Consider the following 22,657-nt stretch of genomic DNA (forward strand, 5'->3'; position numbering starts at 1 on the left):
ATTGATATATAGGAATAAGCGATCTTACTGGTTCTAATTCTTCTGCCTCAACCAGAACAATCTGTGATAGCTCTTGAAGTAGCTCCATATCCAAGTCAAAACTGTTGTTGTCAATTATAGGAAGAGTGTCTAGCCAACTATCAAATCCAGACCTTCTACACAACAGATCAGGGGGGAAATTGCAACAAGCAGCTAAATTTGCAACAGGATGTGCACGTTTAGTGCTCATAACAGCGTCCTCCAACTTTTTCCTTTCACATTCAAACCTTGTCAAAAGCATCTGGAAAGAAACAAGATATGCTGCCATTAAAAAGCTCAGATAAACCAGCAGGAATGAAAAGTAGTTCCCATGCCTCATGAAGACAAACCTGATACATCTCCTCCAACTGCTGAACAACATTGAGCTCATCATCGTTATCTTCACCCGTAATATATGATGACATGCCGACGGCTATCACAAAAGGTGAACATTATATCATAACAAAATACCACATTGCATCATGAATTTGGAAGTCAATATAGATGATGTTCAGTTAGGAATAGAGGGAAGAGGACACTTTCAGTTCCTCCCACACCGCACCCACCGCAAAATAAGCATTACTACTCAAAAATCCAAAATTATTACTATTCCTGAATCACTATCCAGAGACTATAAAACAGTCGCCTTTTAGCCTTGAAACCCTATTATCTCTTTAAAACTCCAAAATTTCCATGTTCATCACAATAAGCACAAAGATTTCTTTAGCCTTGAAACCCTATTATCTCTTTAAAACTCCAAAATTTCCATGTTCATCACAATAAGCACAAAGATTTCTTAGTAAAAAATATCAAAAGTACAATGACTCAAGGGTGAGAGTAGTTTTCGAAACTAATGGGAGGATTATACCTTCCATTGCGAGGCGGCGAAGTGCAGGAATCGATGATACAGCAGCCTCAATGAGACGATTGTGCAAAGCTATGTAAAATTTTGAATTAAAACACCAACATGGCGAAGGTCAATAAGAAATAACAGACCAAACGACACACAAAATACTAACCTCCCATCCGCAATTTTGTATTTCTCGGCCAAGTTAATTCACAGAAATTTAAAAGTTGTTGCTGCTTCTGATACAGATCAGCAGAATAAGGAAGAAATAGATGACCTCCATGAACCCATAGCAAGGACTTTTGTGAATGGAGACTCCAAGATGAAACTCTACCTAAATTCTTCCCTTCCACCTATATTCCACATATTTTGTATGATTTCAACTCAAAGTATGGACTACAAATTTACAAAGAAAAGAGATAAAGGGGGTGAACAAACTAGCTAACCTGGAACTGTTCAACTTCTCTAGGGCAGAAAGCATGCAATTTTCCTACATTCTTGGTCAAAGAACGCCAAGAAATTAGTGACATCTCAAACTCGGATGACATGGTACCTTTCCAAAATGATATGTGGTCTTCAAGGAGGTCCGAGTAAATTTGATACAGCATATCAAAAGAAGGAGAGTCAACTAGTATATCAAGGAGACTCTCTTCCACTCTTCTTAAAGATCTCAAAACAGGTACAAGACACGAGTTTTTTTCACTGAAGTCATACTCACTCTCAACATGCCATTGTCGAAAGCTAATCCTCAATAGGGGTACACAGCAGATTGCTTTAAGGAGAAGTTCTCTGGAGGATTTTGGTGAATCACTTGACAGAAATAAGTCAGCCAATTCTGTGGACAGCATTGGTATTGGTCTGGATTCCAAATTTAGTTCATGACGCGACATAAGCTCACGACGGCAACGCACTATACAGTTCCATATTGGATGCTTGAGTTCCTTTTTCAATAGATCATAAAAACTACTAAAGAAGTTGCCAAAAGGATGAAGCCGAGAAGCAAACCAATGAAACCAGAGTAGGTATAGCTCGATGTCATTTTCAGTGGCCTGTTCAACTGTCCAGTTGGCAGCAAACATGAGTTTTTTCCCGACAAGTGCCAAATTATTTTCGGTTAGGCCCCCATAATGAGCAGTAATCTCATTGACGTAGTTCGGGAACATCATAATATGCAATATTTTCGTATCCAGCAAGTAAGAACCCATAGATCCTGTCGCACTTAGGGCCTTTTCTACTGGGCTCCGATCCCAAGCCCCCCAAAACTCGAGATACATGCAATTTTGTTTGACAGAAGCTTCTTTTGAGTACCACACATAATCTCTTAATTTCAAAGGTGTTGGCCATCCTCCCGGTAAACACAATGAATATCCTTGAGGTGATTCAGGTTTGTAAAGTTCACCGATAGATAAATAAGAACAAATTGCATAAGTAACAATATCCTTTCCCTCAGCCTCTCCCAGAGATGATAGATAAGTATGCTCCCAACTTATATGCAGGCTCCAGACAGGCCAATTACCATTTGTGAGAAGCTGGTGAAACAATTGCACCCACCGTCCAAGCTCAAGATACGTAATCTTAACATCAAGGCGCGATCCTTCAACCTTAGCATAGATGTGGGCTTTGGCCATTGAATCAACCATCCTAGGTACAGGGATACCAGAGAGAATGAGAAACCTTTTCACATCTTTAAGTTCACTATCATCACAACTGTCACTACTTCCACCGTCAAGCATCCAACATGGCTGCATCATATATATTTCAACACCTCTATTTCGCATTGCCCGCGATACTTCACCATATCTAGGGTCAACTGTGAGAAACATCCGGAACTTGGGATGGGGATGGAGAACTAATGGCTTGCCATCCACACTTCCACATTCATTGACAGTGATTGATCCATGAGGCTCAACCAAAGAGTTGATTCTATCAAGAACCTGTGTTCACAATAAAAGGGGCAACAGTAAAAATCCAAATCTTTACAAGTCAATACCAAAATGGTCAAAGAACCAACAAGATAACTACACAAGCCAACAGGGAAAAAAAACTCTACATACTGTGGGATTGCAAAGATTTGCATTCTCTAGAACAATCCATTCACCATTTGCTATAGCCTTTACAAGTACTCCGGTCACCCATTCAAATTTTGCTGAAAATGCCCTTCTTTGGTAATCCCTGTGCAACTTTGTGATTGTCTTCAAAGTTCTATCCAGATCCTTGCATGACCAGGATATCGGTAATCTGTTTGCTGCGAGGTCCGACTTTAGATTTTCAATGATCTCAACAAACAAAGGAACAGAACCAAAGGTCCTTGCCCTCCAATGATCAGTGTTCAAAGTTGGACTTGTAGTAGGACCACAACCAATGCTTGATAAGAAGGCAAGCCATCGGGTCATCAGTTCTTTTCTTCTCTTTGGAAATTCCATTCCCGAAGATTCCAGTTGCAGACTGCAGTACTCACTAACATAAAACTCAACTCGAGCGATAGCCAACTGAAAATGGCGGAAGGCATTATATTGCTCAAAGGATCCAAGTAAGTCAGTAATATCAGACGCAGATGAAAGACTTATTTCATTTAGTACATTGCCAGTAAGCTGCGCGAGCAACCTTATCAATGAAGTCTTACCAGAAGATGAAGGACCAACCAATATGCTCAACCACTCATGCTGCACACAAAGTGCAGCAGCCTCAAGACTGTGACGTAATCCGGGTAAAATTTTAAGCTCACTATTAGATGATTTAGAAGACTGATAACGATTGCGATCGATACAAGTGTTTCCAACAACCAAATACCGAGGATTGAGTTGCACACATGGGTAGGGATTCAAAACTGCCTTGCGTCCAAAAACTTCCTCATAAAGTTGGACGACCTTTCTGCGGTCAGCTGTTGTACGCATTCTTAGGACATATATGACATTAAGGAAGCAGTCGTGTTTTGATCCTTCAGGTGCACCTAAACACAAAGCCAAGCATACTAAGAAGCCATCCTTTGTTTTTCAAGAATGTTAGCTTTTTTCCAAAGGCAAGAAAGGAGAAATAACAACCTTGTATAATCTGGCACGAACGAATCACATCACGAAGATTAAACTCCCAAGGGGAACCCTCTTGAGCAAATTTAAGGTGCAACATGGTATCTTCGTGCAGTCTCTTATTAAATAAAATCAGGCGGCGAAGCAAAGATTCCGGAATTGAGGGGTAGAGTGAACGACAGATGAATTCATAGTCACCATCAGTCAACTCATCCACATAAACCTGAAATCAATTGCAAGACTACTGCTCTTCATTACACATATGGAAAGTATGTGGTCATCAAGACCTAAAGGTCGCAAAGAAAACAAGACAATTGTACCTTCAGAAAACGGTTAAGAAAGGACTTGGACAACCCTTTACGACCTCCGCCCTGAGCAGGGGGGTTTTGACAAGCGAAAATTCTGAAAGATGGTGAGCACTTAAAAGTAACACCCAACTCCGGGATGAAAACCTCGGCTCGATGATCCAATATTGCATTTAAACCCTAATGTGGATAAGTTTGTTAGAAGATGAATTATATACGTGGTCAGGAAGGTCTATTCACAAATATTTCCAGGACAACAATAACAGCAACCAGACAGTACCTCTAAAACAGATTGAGGAGCAAGATTAAGTTCATCCAGCAGAACCCAAGATCCCTTCTTTAGAGCCTGAAGCAACCAAATAACAACATAGGCAAGTGAAACCCCAACTCCATTAGAAAATAAAGGACCGCCAATACAAAACATTTTCAACCTGCAAAAGAATTCCATCATGCCATGCAAACTGCATTCCTTCATCACTATCAACAGGCAAGTCTGACCCCAACAAATCCATTATGTCAGTCTGTTCAGCGAATGAATAAGCACAGACACAAAGTGAGTAAAGAAACTGTGTGAAGCATTAAACGTTAAGGAACAGAAAATAAACGATCATGACCTGCTCAGATAAGTTTATCCGTACAACAGCATGCCCAGAAAATTTGCCAATGGCTTCAATTAAGCTTGTTTTTCCTACGCCAGGACTTCCCTCCAACAAAACTAGAAAGAATTGTCACACTTTAAGACGTCAAAGAGTGGTTTTACACTTTTTTCCAGAGGGTGAGCAAACGTGTGCACTTGACATGCATGTAGGGACTAGAAGATATTCCCACATATTTGAAAACTACAAATTGAAAGAAACAGCTCGAAACACAGAATACCAGGCTTTGGAAGCTGCAAAGCACGCAGTACCCGCAAGGTATTTCTGTTAGTTGTTGGCGCCACAAACTCAAATTGCCCTTTCTCGACAACATCATCACCTGAATACCAATACAATGAATCACCTAACAAATGATAAGCTTCAAAAATAAACAACCACAAGCACAAGTACGTGAGGGAATGTCCACAATCCAAATGGAACAGAGTACAAGATGTCAATAGTTTGTGTTGAAGTAAGAGCTTAAAATGGCGTCAACATTTGTAAGGTTTCATTGTTTAAAACGGTGTCACCATATTTGTAAGGTTTCATTCTTCTCACACACATGTCAACACATATTTCAAATTTTGAGAGCGCCAATGCGGAACTGAAGAACAAAATATCAACCAAACAATCTAAAAGATATACATTAACATCTAAGCATAATTCTGGTCTCATAAGTGAAAAGTCTGATGTGAACTGCACAAGCTCCTGCAGGTAAAACCATGATTGTAACAATTTCATACGGGAATGTCCAAAGTTAAAGTACTCAAGTAAGAACCTTCAAAATGTGTCTATCAAAACATCCAAGAGGCTTTCCCAGTTTCGATCTAGATGATGCCAAAACAAATCAAAACTGGACAAAATTCGAGAGGTAGTCTACCTAGTAGTTGTTCTTTTTGATTCTGATAAAACAATTTTGTGTGTTGATCGAAAAATAAGAATTACTAATGCCAAACCAACATTTCCACAGTTGTTGAAGATGCCTAGTTGTACAACATAGTCGAGCAAGATGTCAGAGTAGATTAGTACGACCCTACGTGAGTACACACAATGCTGCGATCAACAACTCCCCAAATCAGAATCAGAAGAAAATTTGAATTCATTTTTTAAGGACAACAAAAATCTGTAAGTTTTTCACCTCTAGTTTCGTTGAAGTTAAGGGGAAGTACAATACTCACCGTTAGCAATGTAGAAAGGGTGGATTCCAAAGAGATTGTCACATTGCATATTATCATCACATGAACTATCAGCAGAACTTCTAACATCACTCCAACCATAATTTGCCATTACGGAAAGGTTCGAGCAATCCAAACTAGAACTGGACATCTGTTGCAGTACAGAACAAGCATTTCTCAGTATCTTGTTCAACATGTAATCAACAGGTGGTATTATTCCAACATTATGATCCATTCTGTTTACAAATTACAAGGTTTGCCAAACTCATTCCAGTAATCAATTCCCTCTGATCTTCAAAGTTTAGTGTGAGCCAGAGACCTCTCTCCATATAGATGTGGTCAAATGTCCAAACTACTCAGTGGTACACTATTCGAAGCCTAGATGCATTTAAACTAAGCAATAACTTGGGGGCACTATTACTTTTGTCGAACTTTTCTCCCTACGAATCAGGAAGAAAAAATTTCCTCTGATTCAAGAATGACAGTGTCAAAACTGAAAAAGGTCAGTGAATGACCGTGAAACCTTTTAGTCAACAAGTTCATAAACAGTGAACCCACGATTGATGAGATTAAGCAACCACACCTTTAGTTGTTCCAGAAGAAAGGACATACATCTTTCCCTCAGCTCTCCAGCATGGCCTTTAGAAATACCTGAACCTGCAAAGGATTGCAGAAGAAAAAGTACGCAATCAAGAAAGGAATTGAAAAAGCAAACACCGGAAGTAAAAAATATTGACTTGTTCATTGCCATTATCTGGAACAGGAAACAAATAGCAGAATGTTTTTAGCAGGTAAACAAAGTTATGAAAGTATTTTTATACCTTAGCGAAAAGACTAACAAAAAGTTTCAAACAAAACAATCCTATAAAAGGTGCGTGCAAACAATATCAGGAAAAACAGACTCTGAAAAGAAAACGCTAACATACCTAAACTTATTCCATCAAGCAAAACAAGGAAAGCCCCATGTATTAGGGCATCTTCAGGTGGTAAATTCCCCATGGTTGCATCAATAAATGCTAACCAGGACAAAAGATCTCTGACAGTCAGAGTTCTTCCTGTTTGTAACTGATTGAACCACTGGAAGGCAGGAACAAAAAAACCAATAGAAGCATAGTCATACAATGGCGCCAGTTGTAGTTCAAGGGTTAGCAGAAAACGAACAAGCCAACAAGGTCAAAAGTAAAAGAAGCCCAAAGTGGTTTACATTTGCATAAGAGACCAGGTAACCCCAATGTTAGAATTTGTAAAAGAAATGACAACACAAGCTAAAATGCTGATGCCAAAATAACCTATGGTACTTGCAAGATTTTTACGGCCGAGGTGTAAGAGATAAGAATTGTAAAACTGATTCTAAAGCTTACTGCAGACTCGTAAAGAAAGACATCTTCCTTGCACCAGTTGGTTTCGGACTGAAAAAAGGTGAGGCAAAATAGAAAGCCTATTTACACCTAACTTAGCCAAAAAGGAACACGCTTCAAAGCACAATCAAGTAATGACGTTTTTTCCATCCACTGGAGTTGAAACCAGTAACATATTGTTAATCTCTATCATACACAATTAATCATAAAGGCAATATCCTCTCTCTTAATCTCTTATATTATTTGAAGAGTTCATTTGCTACAGGGGGAAAAAAAACTCCATGAGAAATACAGCAAACTATACCTGCCAAAAATTTAGCATAGAATCAACAACATAAGATCGGCCCGGTTCTGAAATTCTGCAACATTATCGGGAATATTAGAGAAGAACACGTTAGCGAATTAAGCTACATCCAAATTTGCTTTTGAGGTTTCACTTTCACATACCTCTGTAGAGCTATAGTTCTCAGCTCCTTTAGGTCATTGACAGGAGGAACCCATATCTCCGTAAATCGATTGCGCAGGGCAGGAGATAGTTCCTTCTTCCCATAATCACCACCAGGATTCATTGTTGCAAGAATCATAAAGTCAGGATGAGCAGTCAGTTTCTCAAGATCAAGACCTCCTTTCTCAGCCAAAGACTGCAGGAAAAAATGAAACTGAAATTCTGGAAAAAACCTCAAAACATCAAACCAAACAGACTGGAAGAAAAGAAGTAGATCGGCAACACTACATGGGAAGTTACATTGAAAAACCTGGACAGCAGTGAAACAAACGTAAAGTGACTGGATGAAAACTGCATACACATCACTTATCACGAGGAAAACAAGCAAGTGGTGACCATTTGCCGAAAACGGGCGGAAAATCTTGAGTGGATTGTCAGCATGCTGACAAGGTCAACATAATAGAAACCCCAGAAAGGGACTTTTTTTCATTTTTTTCATACACGCGAACAAAATTTCTTCCCATCACTGAAGTATTTTGACAACCTTTAAAATGAAATGATCAGAAATTCTTGTAAATGTCCTCCGCATGTATAGCTTCTAATTATTCACAAGACTCGCAAAATATGTATTGAGGATGAGATGGTAATTCATCCGAAACTGATCGCATCGAATGGCAAGAGAACCAGTGAAGGTCAGGAAATGCAAGTAAAATTAACCTGTAAAAAGTAAGGCATGTATCCCAGATATATGGAATATTACATACTTCATGTTTTAAGTCCAGGCAATCATCAAAAGCAGACAAACACATCGTTGAATCGCATAGGTAAAATCATATAACTACGATGAGAAAAGGACCGGGTGCTAACTCAAGCAGATATGAAATTGATATCAAACTATCAAACCATATCAAGAAACCAGATCTCCTGAAAAAGTTACCCACCAATTTCCTCTCTGGCTCCAAGACACTATTTAGTCTTTCGAGCACACTATCATCCGCCAAAGAAATCTCATCCACAAGCAAGAGGTCACCATTCTTCATTGCTTGTACAAGTGGTCCATCTTGCCACATGAAAATGGTCTGCCACTTCTGTTGCAGCTGAGATAGGTACAGTTTCAAATTTTCAATTGAATCAAGATCTTCTAGAGTAACCTCAGGATGGGAAACAAGACCCTCTCTGTAACTATTTATAACTACATCCAGCTGATCAATAGTTGTTGAAGCTTCACCAATGTCTGCAGATATTTTCTGCGGGCAAAAACAATCAGCATGACAATCAGCTTAAGGGTTACCAAACAAAAAAACACAAGTAATAAAGAGCTGGATAAAAGAAACATACAGCAGCGCCAGGAAAGTAGACAAAAGCCTTCGACAGCATTACTTGCTTGCATAGATTTTTAAACTCAGAAGCAATAATTGATCTCTCTCGTACAGGAAAAAAACCCTGTTTAATAGTCAATGATAGAAAATTACTATAGGCGTTCACAAAGTGAAACTTCTCCTTTACAACAAGAAAAGAGACAGAAACATAGCAAGATAAGTCAAAATTAGATTAAAAGGCCACAAACCCCAAGAAAGTCCGATGTCTCCGTGTATTGATGGCAATTCAAAATGTGTAATGTGGAACCTAACATGATGCTAAGTAACTGGCAGACAGTTGTCTTCCCACCACCCGTTTCACCAACAAGGAGGACAGGTTCGCGCATCTTGTAACAGCGTTCGATAAGAAAGTGTAACCTCCACATACTCTCAGTCAAGGCAATGCTACAAACAGGAAAAGAGGTGGAAAATTTTCAGAAGGTTACGAACCGAACTCAGCACAATAAGCACAATTATGAGGTAAATTCATACTTTTCGGAGCCATAGCGTAGGCTTAAGATCTTGTCTCTCACTGCTGGATCCTGAATTACAGAATGAGCACTATTCAACCAAATTGAACGAGGAGATATTTCAAATGCGGGTATGTCTACTGCAAGCAATTTCCGAAGCATACTGACCAGTGACCAATTCAACCAACAATCTACCTCCAAAGCAGCTTCCACATACTTTAATTAAACCAATTAACAAACAAAACAAAACTAACCCAATGTCCACTGGTGGTTCATGTTATACAAGACATTCAAGAACAGGTGCTCAGAATAGTGGATTTATGCCTCTTCACCACACACTGTTTCTATAAATTGTGAACACAATGCCTATGTGGACCTACAAAGTAGAATGGGTGTGTAAGAGATCATGAACACTTGGACACGCTATCCATTAGCAATCAGTCAAATAAAACAACAGAAGAGAATGCATGAAGACAACTCAAGATCCACATTTACAAAGGCAAAGTAAAAGAGTCAGCTTTAGGAGGATAGTGGGCACCATTTATTTCCATAAACATTGTACCATATTATGTATTCCAAAGAAAATTTTGCACGTTAATTTACCATATGACAACGCCTGGTTAGGTGGACTCAAGTACCAAATGTATCACAAATAGTCAACAAGAAAATACTTATAATGGCTGACATTTGCTTCAGATGTTAGTGCAACTCCAAAAATTCCAGGTGGCATCATGCAACCTGGTTGCCCAAATACTATAGGTGAGCAGTGCATGCAGTTAATGAGTGAAACGCATAGAGATAGTATATAAACCTTCTGGTACAGACTCTCAGTGGTAAGTTTAACACGGAGCTGCCTCTCCAGCACTTCTTGAACGACAATTTTCTCAGACTCATCTCTCAGCCTCTCTGCCAACAAAAAATAACCATCACGGGCTAAATCTTCGTATGAATTCCCAAATGTTCGGAACCGATTGGCCCACCGAAACAAGTCACGTGGGGTTATAAACCCATGTTTCCCAGCAAAAACTTTACTACTCTGTCTACGGAACTGCAACTCCTTCATAACTTCAACCATTTTCTTGGCATAACTTTCGGGAATCTTGCACCTCTTCTCCAATATTTCACTCAACTCTCCTTCAGGTATTTCATCAACATGCACTTCCACAAACCGGTTTCGAAATGCTCGAGATAGCATTTTACGTCCACCATAAAAAGTAGGCGGATTTTGAGTAGCAAACAGCATAAAACCAGGATGTGCACGAATAGTTTCGTGTAATTCAGGTATAAATAGTTCCCTATTGTCATCCAGCAACCTGTTCAATGCTTCCAGCACATCAGATGGAGCCAGGTTAAGCTCATCTAGAACTATCCAGTACCCTTTCCGAACAGCCTTAACCAATACGCCTTCATGGAATGTCAACCTTCCACCAGCATCAGTGATGTAAGAACCAATATATTCTTGAAGGTCTGTGTGTTCATGGTTATTGATCCGAACAAACTCATGACCAGTTATTTCAGCAAGATACTGAACAAGGCTGGTCTTCCCACTAGACGTGGGCCCCTGTAGAAGAACAGGATATCTTCCAACAACTATAGCACGCGCCAGGTTTTTTAAGTGCTCCTTCACGCTCGTAGTCAGGACATAGTTCGCTGACAAATTATCCAACCTAGACTTATCCCCAACTATCAAGTACGTATTGAAAGGGACTTGTGGCGGTATATTTCCTCCCAACAAAACTGATGAAATCATTTGGTTCATTATTTTAGCACTAGCCCCATCCAATAAAGTCAGGAAAAACATACAAAATCCATCATAGAGGGCTTTCAGAAATCCGAACTTTCTTCTTGCCTTCTTTGTGTATTCTAGTGCACGGTAAAGAGACCTTAAACTGTATTGGGGCTTCTGATTGGCCCCATCTTGCAGCCTTTCTTCAGATTCCTTCTTAGCAGCTTTATAGAAACGGACTATTTGCTTAACAGTTTCAACATCAGAATGACCGTCATCCATAAATTGATTTATAAACATCACTAAGTCTTCGTCATCTAACACGTCATCAACAAAGTATTCCGTGAATCTGCTCCGCAACGAGTAGGGCAAATCTCTCTTTCCAGCATCAGTGGCAGGATTCATGCAAGCAAATAGACGGAAGTTGGGATGTCTATGGACATAATCAATATCACCTCTTTCTGCTAAACAGAGTGAACTGTTCTCGTCTTCAAGAACACCAATAACTCTCTGCAATGTCTCCGGAGGCGCCAAACTCACCTCATCAAGCAAAATCCACTCCCCATTTCTAAGGGCAGTCACAAAAGCTCCCTCTACAAATGAAAACATCATTCCGGCCGAATCATTGATTTGTGCACGAGCAGTTTCAAGTTTCAAAGAAAAATCTTCCCAAGCTTTCAGTAGTTCTTCTCCCAAAGGTCTTTTTCGCTTGGTACCAGGCCCATATCTTGGTGTTTCAAGTATCTTTCGGACACCCTTTTGAAATCCACGTAATAACATCTTCCAGTTCTTATCGCTCACAAATTTCTTTAGATGAAAAAGAAAATCCTCATTATCCTGAATAGCGACAACCAATAACACGACTCAGTTATTTCAACTGAAGAAGTTGAGAAGTGAAACTGAAAAGCACAAAACCATAGAAAAACCAACAAGTACCTTTTTAGGAAATGTACTGGTGAAAAGATTATCGAACTCCTTATAAAGAGGAATGCACACAAATTGGGCATTCATAGGTTTAAATCCTCCTAACAAATCAGCAACATCACTTTGCTGGCTTAAATTCTGGTCCAAAACAAATGGGTAAATCATGAAGATACAAAGAATTAATGATTCAAAGGTTCATAGATATGTGATGAACATACCAAGACAGTTAGTTTCTGACCCAGTCTCAAGGCCAGACTCTGCACAAGAGTGGTTTTCCCAGTACCAGTTTCACCCACCAAAAGAACAGGCTCACTTAGCTTAACAGAGCAAGCTATCCTCTCAAGAACATGTATTGCACTTCGAATTTCAACAAAAGGTTTTCTTTCATAATGGAACTGCAAACACCAAAGTTAAATTGTATTAGCAGAGAAGATAAAAATATATCATCAATACACAAACAGACAAAATCGATTGCATGCTCTCACTGCTTTTTCAGCGCATTGGAGGCTAATTCGTCCAATACGTAAATCTGAGTGGAGCTCCTGCAAGTAAGTTGCTACTATGAGGAACAATAATAGGATGCCATCATAAGGTTGTGTTTGGATCAAGGATTTGATTGGGAGATGCGGAGGGATTGGTGACGGAAAAGACAACATGATAGATTTTCCTTCACAAGTTCAAGGTTGGTTTCCCATACCTTTTCCTCCCCTCCACACCTCACTCCACGAATCCTTTATCCAAATACAGCCAACAGGTAAGATGTTGCATGTGGAAATCTTGAAAACCTGGATCAATGGTTTGTTAACAGGATACAAAGTCTCTGACGCAGACATCGGCAGAGCCCACATCTTTGCAATGCATTTCATGATATTCAGCCGATTATCCACTGAAGTTGTGAAAGATGCAAAAACATCTACAGCCTAAGGAACAGTTAGGAAATACAAAATTAACTGCTACTTCCCAGTCACAAAAAAGCAAGCATAAGAAGATCCCGCAAAAGAGTAGGGACAACTGTTCCAAACCTCTTGATAAATACAGCTACACACATAAGTTGGCAGATCATCCCCGCTGACACTAAAACCCAGAGCATCAATCCTCTTGCACCATTTCATCAGATCCCTGCAGTTGTAAAGGGATAAATAGAACTATTATAAGTTGCAGAACTCATAAACTGTGCAGCGATAAAGTCAATTAATATAGGCAGTACACTCTATACAGCGGAGTAAATCTGCAGAAAAAGTGAACACAGTTAACCACCTTAGGGAGAATCTGCTGAGAGTGCAAGAAGCAGCAGAAATTCCAAACTGAAATCTTGTGAGCTGATTAACCCTTTCAAAAGTCTCTGCCAGAATAATCAATAGCTGTCAAAGGAAAAAAACTCAAGCTGACACAAGTTGTCAACTATAACCGTATTGACCTCCCCTACCAATGAGTCTCTCAGCCAGTGACTCCAAATCTGGATAGCGTGCTTTCACTATGCTTCTCAAGTCATCACCACATGGGGGTCCAATCATCACTCTCCTCCAAAGAGCACCAACAGCACTCCGACCAACTGTTCAATGATGAGTACCTAAGTATGTCAAAACATCTAACACTACATGCTTGAGTAAAATAGAAACCTTTAGATTAGTCAGAAGGTCACAACAATCATTTACCGACGACCTCCCCCCCCCAACTCTCTCTCTCTCACACACACAGACACGGACGTCATAATCATCAAAAAATAAATATATAAACATGCATATCAAGATTTGACTTCCTCTGCGAATGAAATATATGGTTTACATAGTTAATAAATCGTGGCGATTGCCCAGTGTAGCAACAAGCCATAGTATAAAAGGAGAGGGTACGTGTCAGTGTGAAAGTACAAAGAGAGTTCGATCATGTTTAATGAAATCACTAAATGAAAATATAGTAAGGTTTCCAAAACGGAAGCCTGCTGAAGTTCAATTGCTTTTACCTTCTGTAGCTTGTGAAATATGAAACTTTGAACTTGACACTGTGGCAAATAGTCGAAAGCTTTCTGCCACCCTTATCACCTGCTAATGTACGGTCTTTCAGTCTTTCCAAACAAGCAGATTTGCAGTGGAAGAATGCTACATATGAATAAATACAAACAGAGGGCAGATGAAGAAACACTTATGCCAAAAACAGAGTAACACAGAATCAGAAGGGAAAAAGGGCAGAGAGGAAGCACAAAAGGGCCGTAGCCAAATCACACAAAGGTCAGAACCTCAAAAAACTTACAACTTCTTTAGTTCAAGTCTTATTAGTACAACTCCAAATGGAAAAATAACAGAATTTTGAATGGTGTTTGAAAAAAGATGTCTTCAATACTTTTTTTTTAACTTTTGTAATGTTAGTTAATTGCTTTATAGTATTGATATCATGTAAATTGGAGAAACCTCATTTTAATTAGCAAGAAGACTCATGAACCCTAGTAGAACACCACCTTATAACAAGAGCCAACGTAAACACCAGTTTCAAGAAAACTGGAATGTTCACATGGAAACAACACAAGGGGATAAAGCTCAAAGAATAATTTGAGGCTATTCATCCTGCTCAAGAACAAGAAAGAAATAACATGTATGGACAAATGAAGCTCGGCCAAAAAAGTGCAAATAGAATACTTTGAGAGAGAGATATAGGTAAATACCTCCCCATGGCCAGTTAAGAATGAACTTGCACCCTCCAATAATGGCAACAAGATGGATTGCACATCAGATGGAGCTTTATCGATATCCTCAAAAACAAACCAAAGTCCATTGATAATAGCCTAGAAGTAGTGAAAACAATAAATTAAGACTACAACGAACATTATCAGCAAAAAAAAAAAAAAATTCTTCTATGGAGGACATACCTGAGTAAGAGAACCAGGCTGCCATCTAAATTCACCAGGTTTCTCTGAACAGATATAACTTCCGATCAATGTTTTGCCATCAATTTGCTCATCCATGTGAATAGATAAAACTTCAACACAAAGTGAAAAAACGTAATAAGTGACCAAATAAACATCAAATCAGGGCTGATGGGTACCACTGAACCATGAAAATCAATGGAGACGGTCAAATCAATGCAACACGGAACATTTGCAGAAACGCAACAAATAATACAGTTAACCCGAGAAACATTCAAAACACATGCCTCTAAACTAGATGATAACCAATCAAATACCACATTATTAGACAGATAAGGTACAAATGTACAGAAGAAATAACCAATCAAAAACCACTGATGATTTCTCGACACGTTTTGTAGACTACCAAACACCAGAACTGGAAATTTCAGATCCCAGCCCCACGGTCTATTAATGTGGTTTTTGATATCAACACCCCACTGGCCCACTTTAAGGAGAATGAGAATACAGCCTCTTGAGATCGTATATAAAAAAATAAAGTGCTCCCTATTATGAATCTTCTCCACAAGTCCCAGCACCACAATCACCACAAAGTCAATATCTCCAACTTCCTTGTCTGTGAACAACCCAGACATGCTATGAAGACAACTAGATAAGTTAGCCCACAGAACCCCAAAACAGCTGACAACAGAAAAAGTGGTGATCCAAATCACTTTTGGGAGAAGTACATGTTTCTTATGAGGAAAAATGATTAAACCTCCTACACTTCATGCATTATCATACCTAGGTCCACCGCTACACGGTATATCAAAAAAAAAAACTACCTTTAGTGGAGGTTAAGAGAGAAGCAATACTGATAAAATCGAAAAAGAGAGAGTAACTAAGGGTTCTCTCCCTCTCCCAACTACTGGCAATTAACAAGTTCTTGGGAGGGGATTTGGGAAAAATTCCAGCCACCATAAGCCCAAACAAAATCTAATACTGTCAAATACATGATAACTAAACCAAGGTAGAAGTACGTACCAGGACTTCCACTATCCCAAGCTAATTCATTAATTAATTTTGTTTTCCCTGCCCCAGGAGGACCATAAAGAAGAACAGGCCACTTTTGGTCCACTGACAACTGAACCATCTCAAAACTTTTCTTCATGGTAGACGTCAAGATAAAAGGGTGTCGAGTGGATGTCACAATCCTGAATATGTTTAAAGAGCCAAGATTCAGATAACATAATATGATGCCAAATTAAAAGTAGAAAATATGGTACACGAAAATATTAGTATTCTTTTATTATTTCAAGATGAGTGGCGGTGAGTGATTAACCAATCTAACCCACACCACCTGTCTACAAAGACACACTGTCACGGGCTCGCCACTTTGTCATCCGTATAAAACACCCATTAACAGCAGACTACAAGCTGCATAACTCAACAGAAGTATAAAAATGACCAATATTCAAAGTCAAGAACATGTACCGTGAAGCCGACCTTCTATTCCAATGTGATGGCTCAAGGTCAAGAAACATTGAAGAGGAAGGGGCTGCAAAAGCAGAAGTAGAAGTCCAAAGTCTATTTTCCTGACTGACTGCAAGGTTTCCATCAAAAGAAGGGGACCCCTCATGCAAAAGTGGTTCAATATACCAGCCAGCTTTCTCTAATGACACATCCTGACAGAATTCCTGCCAGCTGCAAATGGCATAACAAAAGCTTAAAAAAAGAAAAAGAAACACTGCAAATCACTGAGAATGTAATTCGCATCAAGATTTGCTAAGGGATTTGTTGATGGCAAGGTAAATGTATTCCAAGGTATATTTCCCTCAACAATTCCTCAACATATTCTTGAACCCATGAAGCTTGAAAGTGTATAATTTCAATTTAGAAAGAACGCAAAGGGAGGCCAACCGCAATAAACATGCAAAAGCATCTTTCGGCCCAAGACCAACGTTGTTGGTTGCTCTGTCACTTATTTTGAGAACTACTGACAGGATCTGTATCCCACACCATTTCATGTCTGAAACATTCTCATACAACTTGGCATCATCACCAGGCTCAAGATCTGCAGCTTGAGGCACAAGGTCTAAAAAACAGTACCAATCCCAAAGTGCGGCAAAAACTTCAGGTCGTGTCAAGAGGAGGCGGTATGATGCTCGGATAACATTTAATAAATACTGTGTTCCAGTCTGAAAACAAAAGGGTCATTAATTAGTGGCAACGATCCAAAACCACTTCCCCCGTTCAGAGAGGGGAACTGAATTGGACAAACAACAGAAAGAGAAGCAGTTGCAATAAGAAACTACCTGCAGAAGCAAATAACTTGAACAAGATCAAATAAAAACTTAAGACTTCAGTCGCACAGTGAAGACAATAACCATGTGCCATAGCCAGCACATTCAAAATAGAAAACAAAGGGGGGAAATAAGGCATTGATAAGAAAAAAGGCATTTCTTTTGTACAGGTAGGCAAGAGAGAATTCATTCTAAGCACAATCGGGGTAAAAACACAACCATGTACCTTAACAGATAACTCAGAAATATATTTTCTCTGCATAATCCGTTCAAAAGGAGGAGGAGCAAATTTAAAATAGCTCAACACAGAACTGCAAAACATAAACAATAAACATCAGTTAATGAACGTAATTACGGGAATGGGATTGTGCATTTTTTTTATGCATGCAAGACATTGAAACACTCCTGAAGTAAATCACATCAACCTCTTCTTTGCAAAATAATTCAAAACACCTCACAAAAAAGCACACCTACCCCAATAAAAAAGGTGCCAAATCCAGAGCTCGACATAAGGCCAGGCAAGCAAGCTCATGAAGAACTAAAGTCCTCCCACTTCTAATATACACGTCAATAACTCCAACCCCATCATCCAAGTTTCCAGTTTCTCCGAGGATTTCATTTTTGGGGGATTCCACCATGGGTACATCAGAATCAAGTGTTAAATCAGGCACCAGACGAAGCAATGCCACAGCCCTGTCCACAATCTTCTGAGCTATAAAACGAAAACACCCCAATAATGGAATTGTATAGTTTGGGTTCAGAAAAAGCTCTGCCAATGAATTCACCATTTCTTCCTCTGTCAACGAGTGTCCCTGCGCATGCAAAATTTCCATACCATAACAACAAAGTCTTGCAAAATAAATATCTTACAATGAGGCGCATACAGTATTTCCAAACCACAAAAACGAAGTCTTGCTAAGGATAGTGATGAGACCCAATACCTGTTGTAAGAGCGAATTGAGTCGTGAAACAGAAGAAAGTTTGGGACACCGAGAGAGGAACCTCTCGAGCTCAAATTCGAGACGAGAACTTTGGTAAATCGCCATTAAGACCTCAACAAGATAACTTAACAAGTTTCTGACAATTTAAGAGTGGTCACCGCTTCAGGTCCTGGGCAGAAGCATAGAAAGACATTAGCCACCGCTTCAGGCACCAGAAAATAATATGCTTTCATTCACCAAAACCAAGAGAAGTTAGTGCTCCTATTAAGCATCTAAAATACCCATAAAATAAAAAATAAAAAATAAAAAATAAAACCGTAAGACGGGCGGACAGAATAACGGAGAGAGAGAGACGAACAGATGCTTTGGCCGCCGATGGTAGCCGAGCTGTTAGGTTTGTTTGTTTCTGGGAGGTACGTCGGAATTTCAAGAGCCGTTAGGTTTAACAAAAAGGTTTTGGGAAGGTTTTAGGGTTGACACATTTATATATTCACAAAGTTACGTATTTCACCCTATTGTTTTAAAATATTCCATATTTACTCCTACCATCAACTTCTAAAAGCTACGCATGTACTATGGATCCTGTGTAGCTCAATTATTTTAAGGTTGGTCCATACGAATTTTTGCTCGTGCTATAATTGGTTCCAAAAATTAGTCGAAACTCGGAATGCACATGAACTAAAACACTTGAATTATCGGAAAAAATTTCAAGCTACAAATTTCTATGTTACCCCATGTGGTCAAGGGTGGACCTATACTAGGTCAAGGTGGGTCACTTGACCCCACTAAGTCTCAAAATACTCTTAGAGCAGGTATAGTTTTGAAGAGTATTCTATAATTTTGCCTCAAAGGATATTATTACCCTAAAAATTCCACGGGATATACAAATTATTGCCCTCTTTGATTGTGACGTTATACAAATAACTCAACGTTTTTTCTCTCTTCACAAAGTCTACAAGTCTATAGACTTCTATACTCTATAATTTGTTTCTCTCTCTCTCCCTCCCCAAAAGCAAGCATAGACTCCTGCAAAGACAAAAGCACGCAATCTATCTAGATAGAAGGGAGGTCAGACAATTACCAATTAATGTGAAAAAGCTTGGGTATGATAGTTTCTCCAAGTTAAAATTAAAAACTTTATCGGTGCATTTTGCACTGTGGTTAGTAATCTTTTGTGTTGTCCAATTTGCTACTCTCTCCCTCTCATTTTGTTTGTCTATTTTTTAATGTTGTTATATTTTTTAATTGTTTATATCTTTCAATTTATAATATTTTGCATAATTTTTGAAAATTCATATTAGAAGATATAAATGATTGAAAACATGAAAAGATATTGAAAATAACAGACAAGAAAGGACGAATGGAGGAATTAGGATAAACTTAGATCTTATTGAACAGACTGTATGTGATTTTTTTGTACGAAAAATAAATTATATGTGGTATAGATATTTAATCCCATTGCGACTAAATTGTGGATCCGTCTCTGCATGTGGTTAATCCCATGCATTCGTTTAGATATTAGTTGGGCCCCTATGAAAAACCTTGCAATTAAAGTACTGTATGTTCAACCCGAAGATTGCACAACTTTTCATTGGGAGCGACCAATTTAAAATGGAGGGAGTAACAAAAGTGCAACTATGATTCCCATTGCATAAAAAGTCTGGCGAAGATGATCGAACTCAGTTAAAAGGTTTCGTCGGAGGCTGTCGCTAGCAAAGATGCTGTAAACAGATTGGAAAAAGCCTGTCGCTGGAGCCTAGATTGATCGACAAGGATGAAGGTTGAAGAAGATCAACATGGAAAAAGGTAGATCGAATCGCTCTAATAATACCATGGTAAATGTATAACGATGATTTGTGGGAAAACCCAAAATTAGAATGATTTCTCATTACGTGAATGGAACTAGTTAAGTCCTAATCCCAGGGCCCAGCGAAAAATTGATTAATTTCAATGGCAGATGTCCACAATCAACCCAGCAAAACCTGATTTGAATTAACACTGTTACGCAAGAAATCTCGCAAAAGCATTGACGGAAAACATCTATCGGTACTACAAAATCCAAAACCTGCAAATGAGTTGACGTCTTATGCCATGAATTTAGCTGAAACCTGAGTACTTGCTACTTAGTTACTTGATCGTTCATGCCAGCAAAAAGCTCATATTGGGTAGTCACGACTCACAACAGACAGGTGAGTGCTTGGATTTTCAAGGGATGATGACAAATACTTGAGCATTACTGAATTTTGAAACTTCACCATGATAAAGAGGATGCGAAATCGAGAATTCCTACAGGAGCACTTCACCTACTAAAACCCGCAATTATTATCTATATTATAAAACATAGCGGTTTTTGTCTATACATATAAATCCAGCACCCTCTACAACTGTCCGATTAATATTTCATGTTAGTTGTAGCTGTTTGATCGAGAGAGTACTTCCTAATATAAACTCCCCTAACCTTATGACCGATAAATCCTTTCAATTAATTGCTTGTACGTTGTTTCCTTAAGAAGGTTTTCCTATTTAATTTTCCTACATCCAACTCAATAATTTCCTTTTAGGTTGATTTTTTAACATTCAAAAACGAAACAAACCTTTTTTGATTCATATACTAAAAGGAAACATTCTTTGTTTTTTAAAGTTGATAATTACGTTGTTTCCTTAAAACGGAGTAGTATCTATATAATATGACAGGGAAGTTTTCAAATCCCCTAAATTTCCTCTTATATTTTGGACCCTAAGATCGGTACATATTTTTTCTACGGCTGAGATTAACGGATAGTATGGCTAAAATTATATTTGGAAACCTACTATTAATTCCTTATTGCATTTTTATGACAGATTGTATTTTAAATCCCACCTATTCATTTCTTTAATTATAGGCTCTAAAGGTAATATTTCCAAATTCCTTTCAATCTCCGAAATCTTTTCCACCTTCTACAATATCAATTACCCGAACTATGATTTCGGGTAATTAGAAGTATGTTTTTGCATTTGTACCATCCTTTCCAAATATGTCGTTAGCCTTTCTACCTGTAGATCTCAGCCGTTGAATGTACCTTCTATAATATCAATTATGCCATCCATCATTATTATTTTTTGTATCTATTAGTTTTGCGTCAAATTTGTAGACTATTGGTGCGTCTCAATGAGAGAAATCAAAAAAGTAAAAAATTATGATCCAAACTCAAAATTTTCTTTCTTTTTCAAAAAATTTAAATGTGGATCATAATTTTACTCTTTCAATTCCTTCATTCGAGACTAACTAATAATAATTTACAAAAATTAACACAAAATTGATAAATGCGAAAATACATTGAGTAAAGGAAAAAAAAATTAGCCAACCCGAATTGTGAAGCCAAACCACGTGCTAATAACTTACAGTATACATTTTCGATTAGCATACTAACTTGGAAATAGAATTTTTTTCAAAAATTGCATGAAGATTTATAAAATACTTTTTCGATCAAGAATATTACCTAAATGAAAATACAAGTTTTCCTCCCAAGTCCCAATAAATCCTCTGTTCATCGTTCATCATTTAGGAATATTACCTAAATGAAATGTTTCTCCCTGTTACCTTTTGCAATTGATTTTCCTTTTCCCAAATACTCATCACCACGTCTCTCTCTGGTTCAAACCAGATCATTCAAAGTTCAAGTGCCACTCCTTGCTCGCCATCACTACTAAACTCCGATCAGCACCTTTCGGAAGTTACCACAACCATCGCCACCAGTACCATCGTACACCACCGCAAACCACCATCGTCTGCTATTTGATTTCTCTACCTTTTAGTGATTTCTGATCGACGGCGCGGCGGTGTTAAATCCAAAAAGGTGAGTTTATTGATTTATTCTCTATCATAGTTTTCTGTGATTACTTTTATTTAGTTTAAAACCCTAAGCAAAATAATGTGATTGGGTTCCTATCCAACTTATATCCAGTGTGGTTAGCTTCTCTCCCCCTTCACAAACTCAAGAAGGGGACTTGATTCAAGACAGTTTCAACGAGACTGATTTCACAACAATCGTCGATGCGGCCATCATCAACGACAGTTCCGTATGCACCCCAACACTACATAATTTCAGCCTTAGGGATAAAAGTGTTAAACTATTTGTTGTTTAATCGGATGGGTTGGGTAGATGAAGAGTAATGCAGAATTGATACTTGCTTAGAAGTTTAATCTGCTTGGGTAAAGTCAGTGTTATTGTACAGTGAGTTGGTGTTGGTCTGAAGACAAAAATAATTTTGGATCAGCAGAAGGAAGTTAGAGTATTGCTCGCTCAAAAG

At 38.6% G+C, this 22,657-nt stretch overlaps 1 protein-coding gene across 4 annotated transcripts in view; it reads right to left on the reverse strand.

The window, feature by feature from the left end:
• LOC131332021 (midasin-like) overlaps nucleotides 1-18,810 on the reverse strand; it is a 38,770-nt gene extending 19,960 nt beyond the window's left edge. For 2 of the 4 annotated variants that reach the window (XM_058366033.1, XM_058366032.1), the window contains exons 1-39: nucleotides 18,726-18,795; nucleotides 18,368-18,536; nucleotides 17,901-18,238; nucleotides 17,653-17,737; nucleotides 17,044-17,321; nucleotides 16,618-16,827; nucleotides 16,168-16,337; nucleotides 15,148-15,257; nucleotides 14,944-15,063; nucleotides 14,248-14,326; nucleotides 13,714-13,839; nucleotides 13,545-13,629; nucleotides 13,310-13,406; nucleotides 13,073-13,207; nucleotides 12,773-12,829; nucleotides 12,506-12,682; nucleotides 12,300-12,425; nucleotides 10,449-12,200; nucleotides 9,660-9,709; nucleotides 9,377-9,572; nucleotides 9,148-9,252; nucleotides 8,751-9,056; nucleotides 7,812-8,005; nucleotides 7,669-7,723; nucleotides 6,933-7,083; nucleotides 6,590-6,663; nucleotides 6,010-6,157; nucleotides 5,073-5,171; nucleotides 4,811-4,911; nucleotides 4,628-4,717; nucleotides 4,477-4,542; nucleotides 4,212-4,376; nucleotides 3,907-4,114; nucleotides 2,920-3,815; nucleotides 1,312-2,799; nucleotides 1,038-1,218; nucleotides 887-955; nucleotides 369-451; nucleotides 29-280 (exon numbers count right to left, since the gene is read on the reverse strand). In XM_058366033.1, coding sequence (XP_058222016.1) covers nucleotides 29-280; nucleotides 369-451; nucleotides 887-955; nucleotides 1,038-1,218; nucleotides 1,312-2,799; nucleotides 2,920-3,815; nucleotides 3,907-4,114; nucleotides 4,212-4,376; nucleotides 4,477-4,542; nucleotides 4,628-4,717; nucleotides 4,811-4,911; nucleotides 5,073-5,171; nucleotides 6,010-6,157; nucleotides 6,590-6,663; nucleotides 6,933-7,083; nucleotides 7,669-7,723; nucleotides 7,812-8,005; nucleotides 8,751-9,056; nucleotides 9,148-9,252; nucleotides 9,377-9,572; nucleotides 9,660-9,709; nucleotides 10,449-12,200; nucleotides 12,300-12,425; nucleotides 12,506-12,682; nucleotides 12,773-12,829; nucleotides 13,073-13,207; nucleotides 13,310-13,406; nucleotides 13,545-13,629; nucleotides 13,714-13,839; nucleotides 14,248-14,326; nucleotides 14,944-15,063; nucleotides 15,148-15,257; nucleotides 16,168-16,337; nucleotides 16,618-16,827; nucleotides 17,044-17,321; nucleotides 17,653-17,737; nucleotides 17,901-18,238; nucleotides 18,368-18,472 — 9,027 coding nt within the window. In that variant the 5' untranslated portion in view covers nucleotides 18,473-18,536; nucleotides 18,726-18,795. Of the gene's footprint in view, nucleotides 1-28; nucleotides 281-368; nucleotides 452-886; nucleotides 956-1,037; nucleotides 1,219-1,311; nucleotides 2,800-2,919; nucleotides 3,816-3,906; nucleotides 4,115-4,211; nucleotides 4,377-4,476; nucleotides 4,543-4,627; nucleotides 4,718-4,810; nucleotides 4,912-5,072; nucleotides 5,172-6,009; nucleotides 6,158-6,589; nucleotides 6,664-6,932; nucleotides 7,084-7,668; nucleotides 7,724-7,811; nucleotides 8,006-8,750; nucleotides 9,057-9,147; nucleotides 9,253-9,376; nucleotides 9,573-9,659; nucleotides 9,710-10,448; nucleotides 12,201-12,299; nucleotides 12,426-12,505; nucleotides 12,683-12,772; nucleotides 12,830-13,072; nucleotides 13,208-13,309; nucleotides 13,407-13,544; nucleotides 13,630-13,713; nucleotides 13,840-14,247; nucleotides 14,327-14,943; nucleotides 15,064-15,147; nucleotides 15,258-16,167; nucleotides 16,338-16,617; nucleotides 16,828-17,043; nucleotides 17,322-17,652; nucleotides 17,738-17,900; nucleotides 18,239-18,367; nucleotides 18,537-18,725 lie in introns of all 4 variants that reach the window. The other 2 variants (XM_058366036.1, XM_058366034.1) reach the window with 2 other exon arrangements.
• Nucleotides 18,811-22,657: the final 3,847 nt, after the last annotated feature.

This window comes from Rhododendron vialii, chromosome 7a (genome assembly GCF_030253575.1).
Source record: "Rhododendron vialii isolate Sample 1 chromosome 7a, ASM3025357v1".
Taxonomy (NCBI): domain Eukaryota; kingdom Viridiplantae; phylum Streptophyta; class Magnoliopsida; order Ericales; family Ericaceae; genus Rhododendron; species Rhododendron vialii.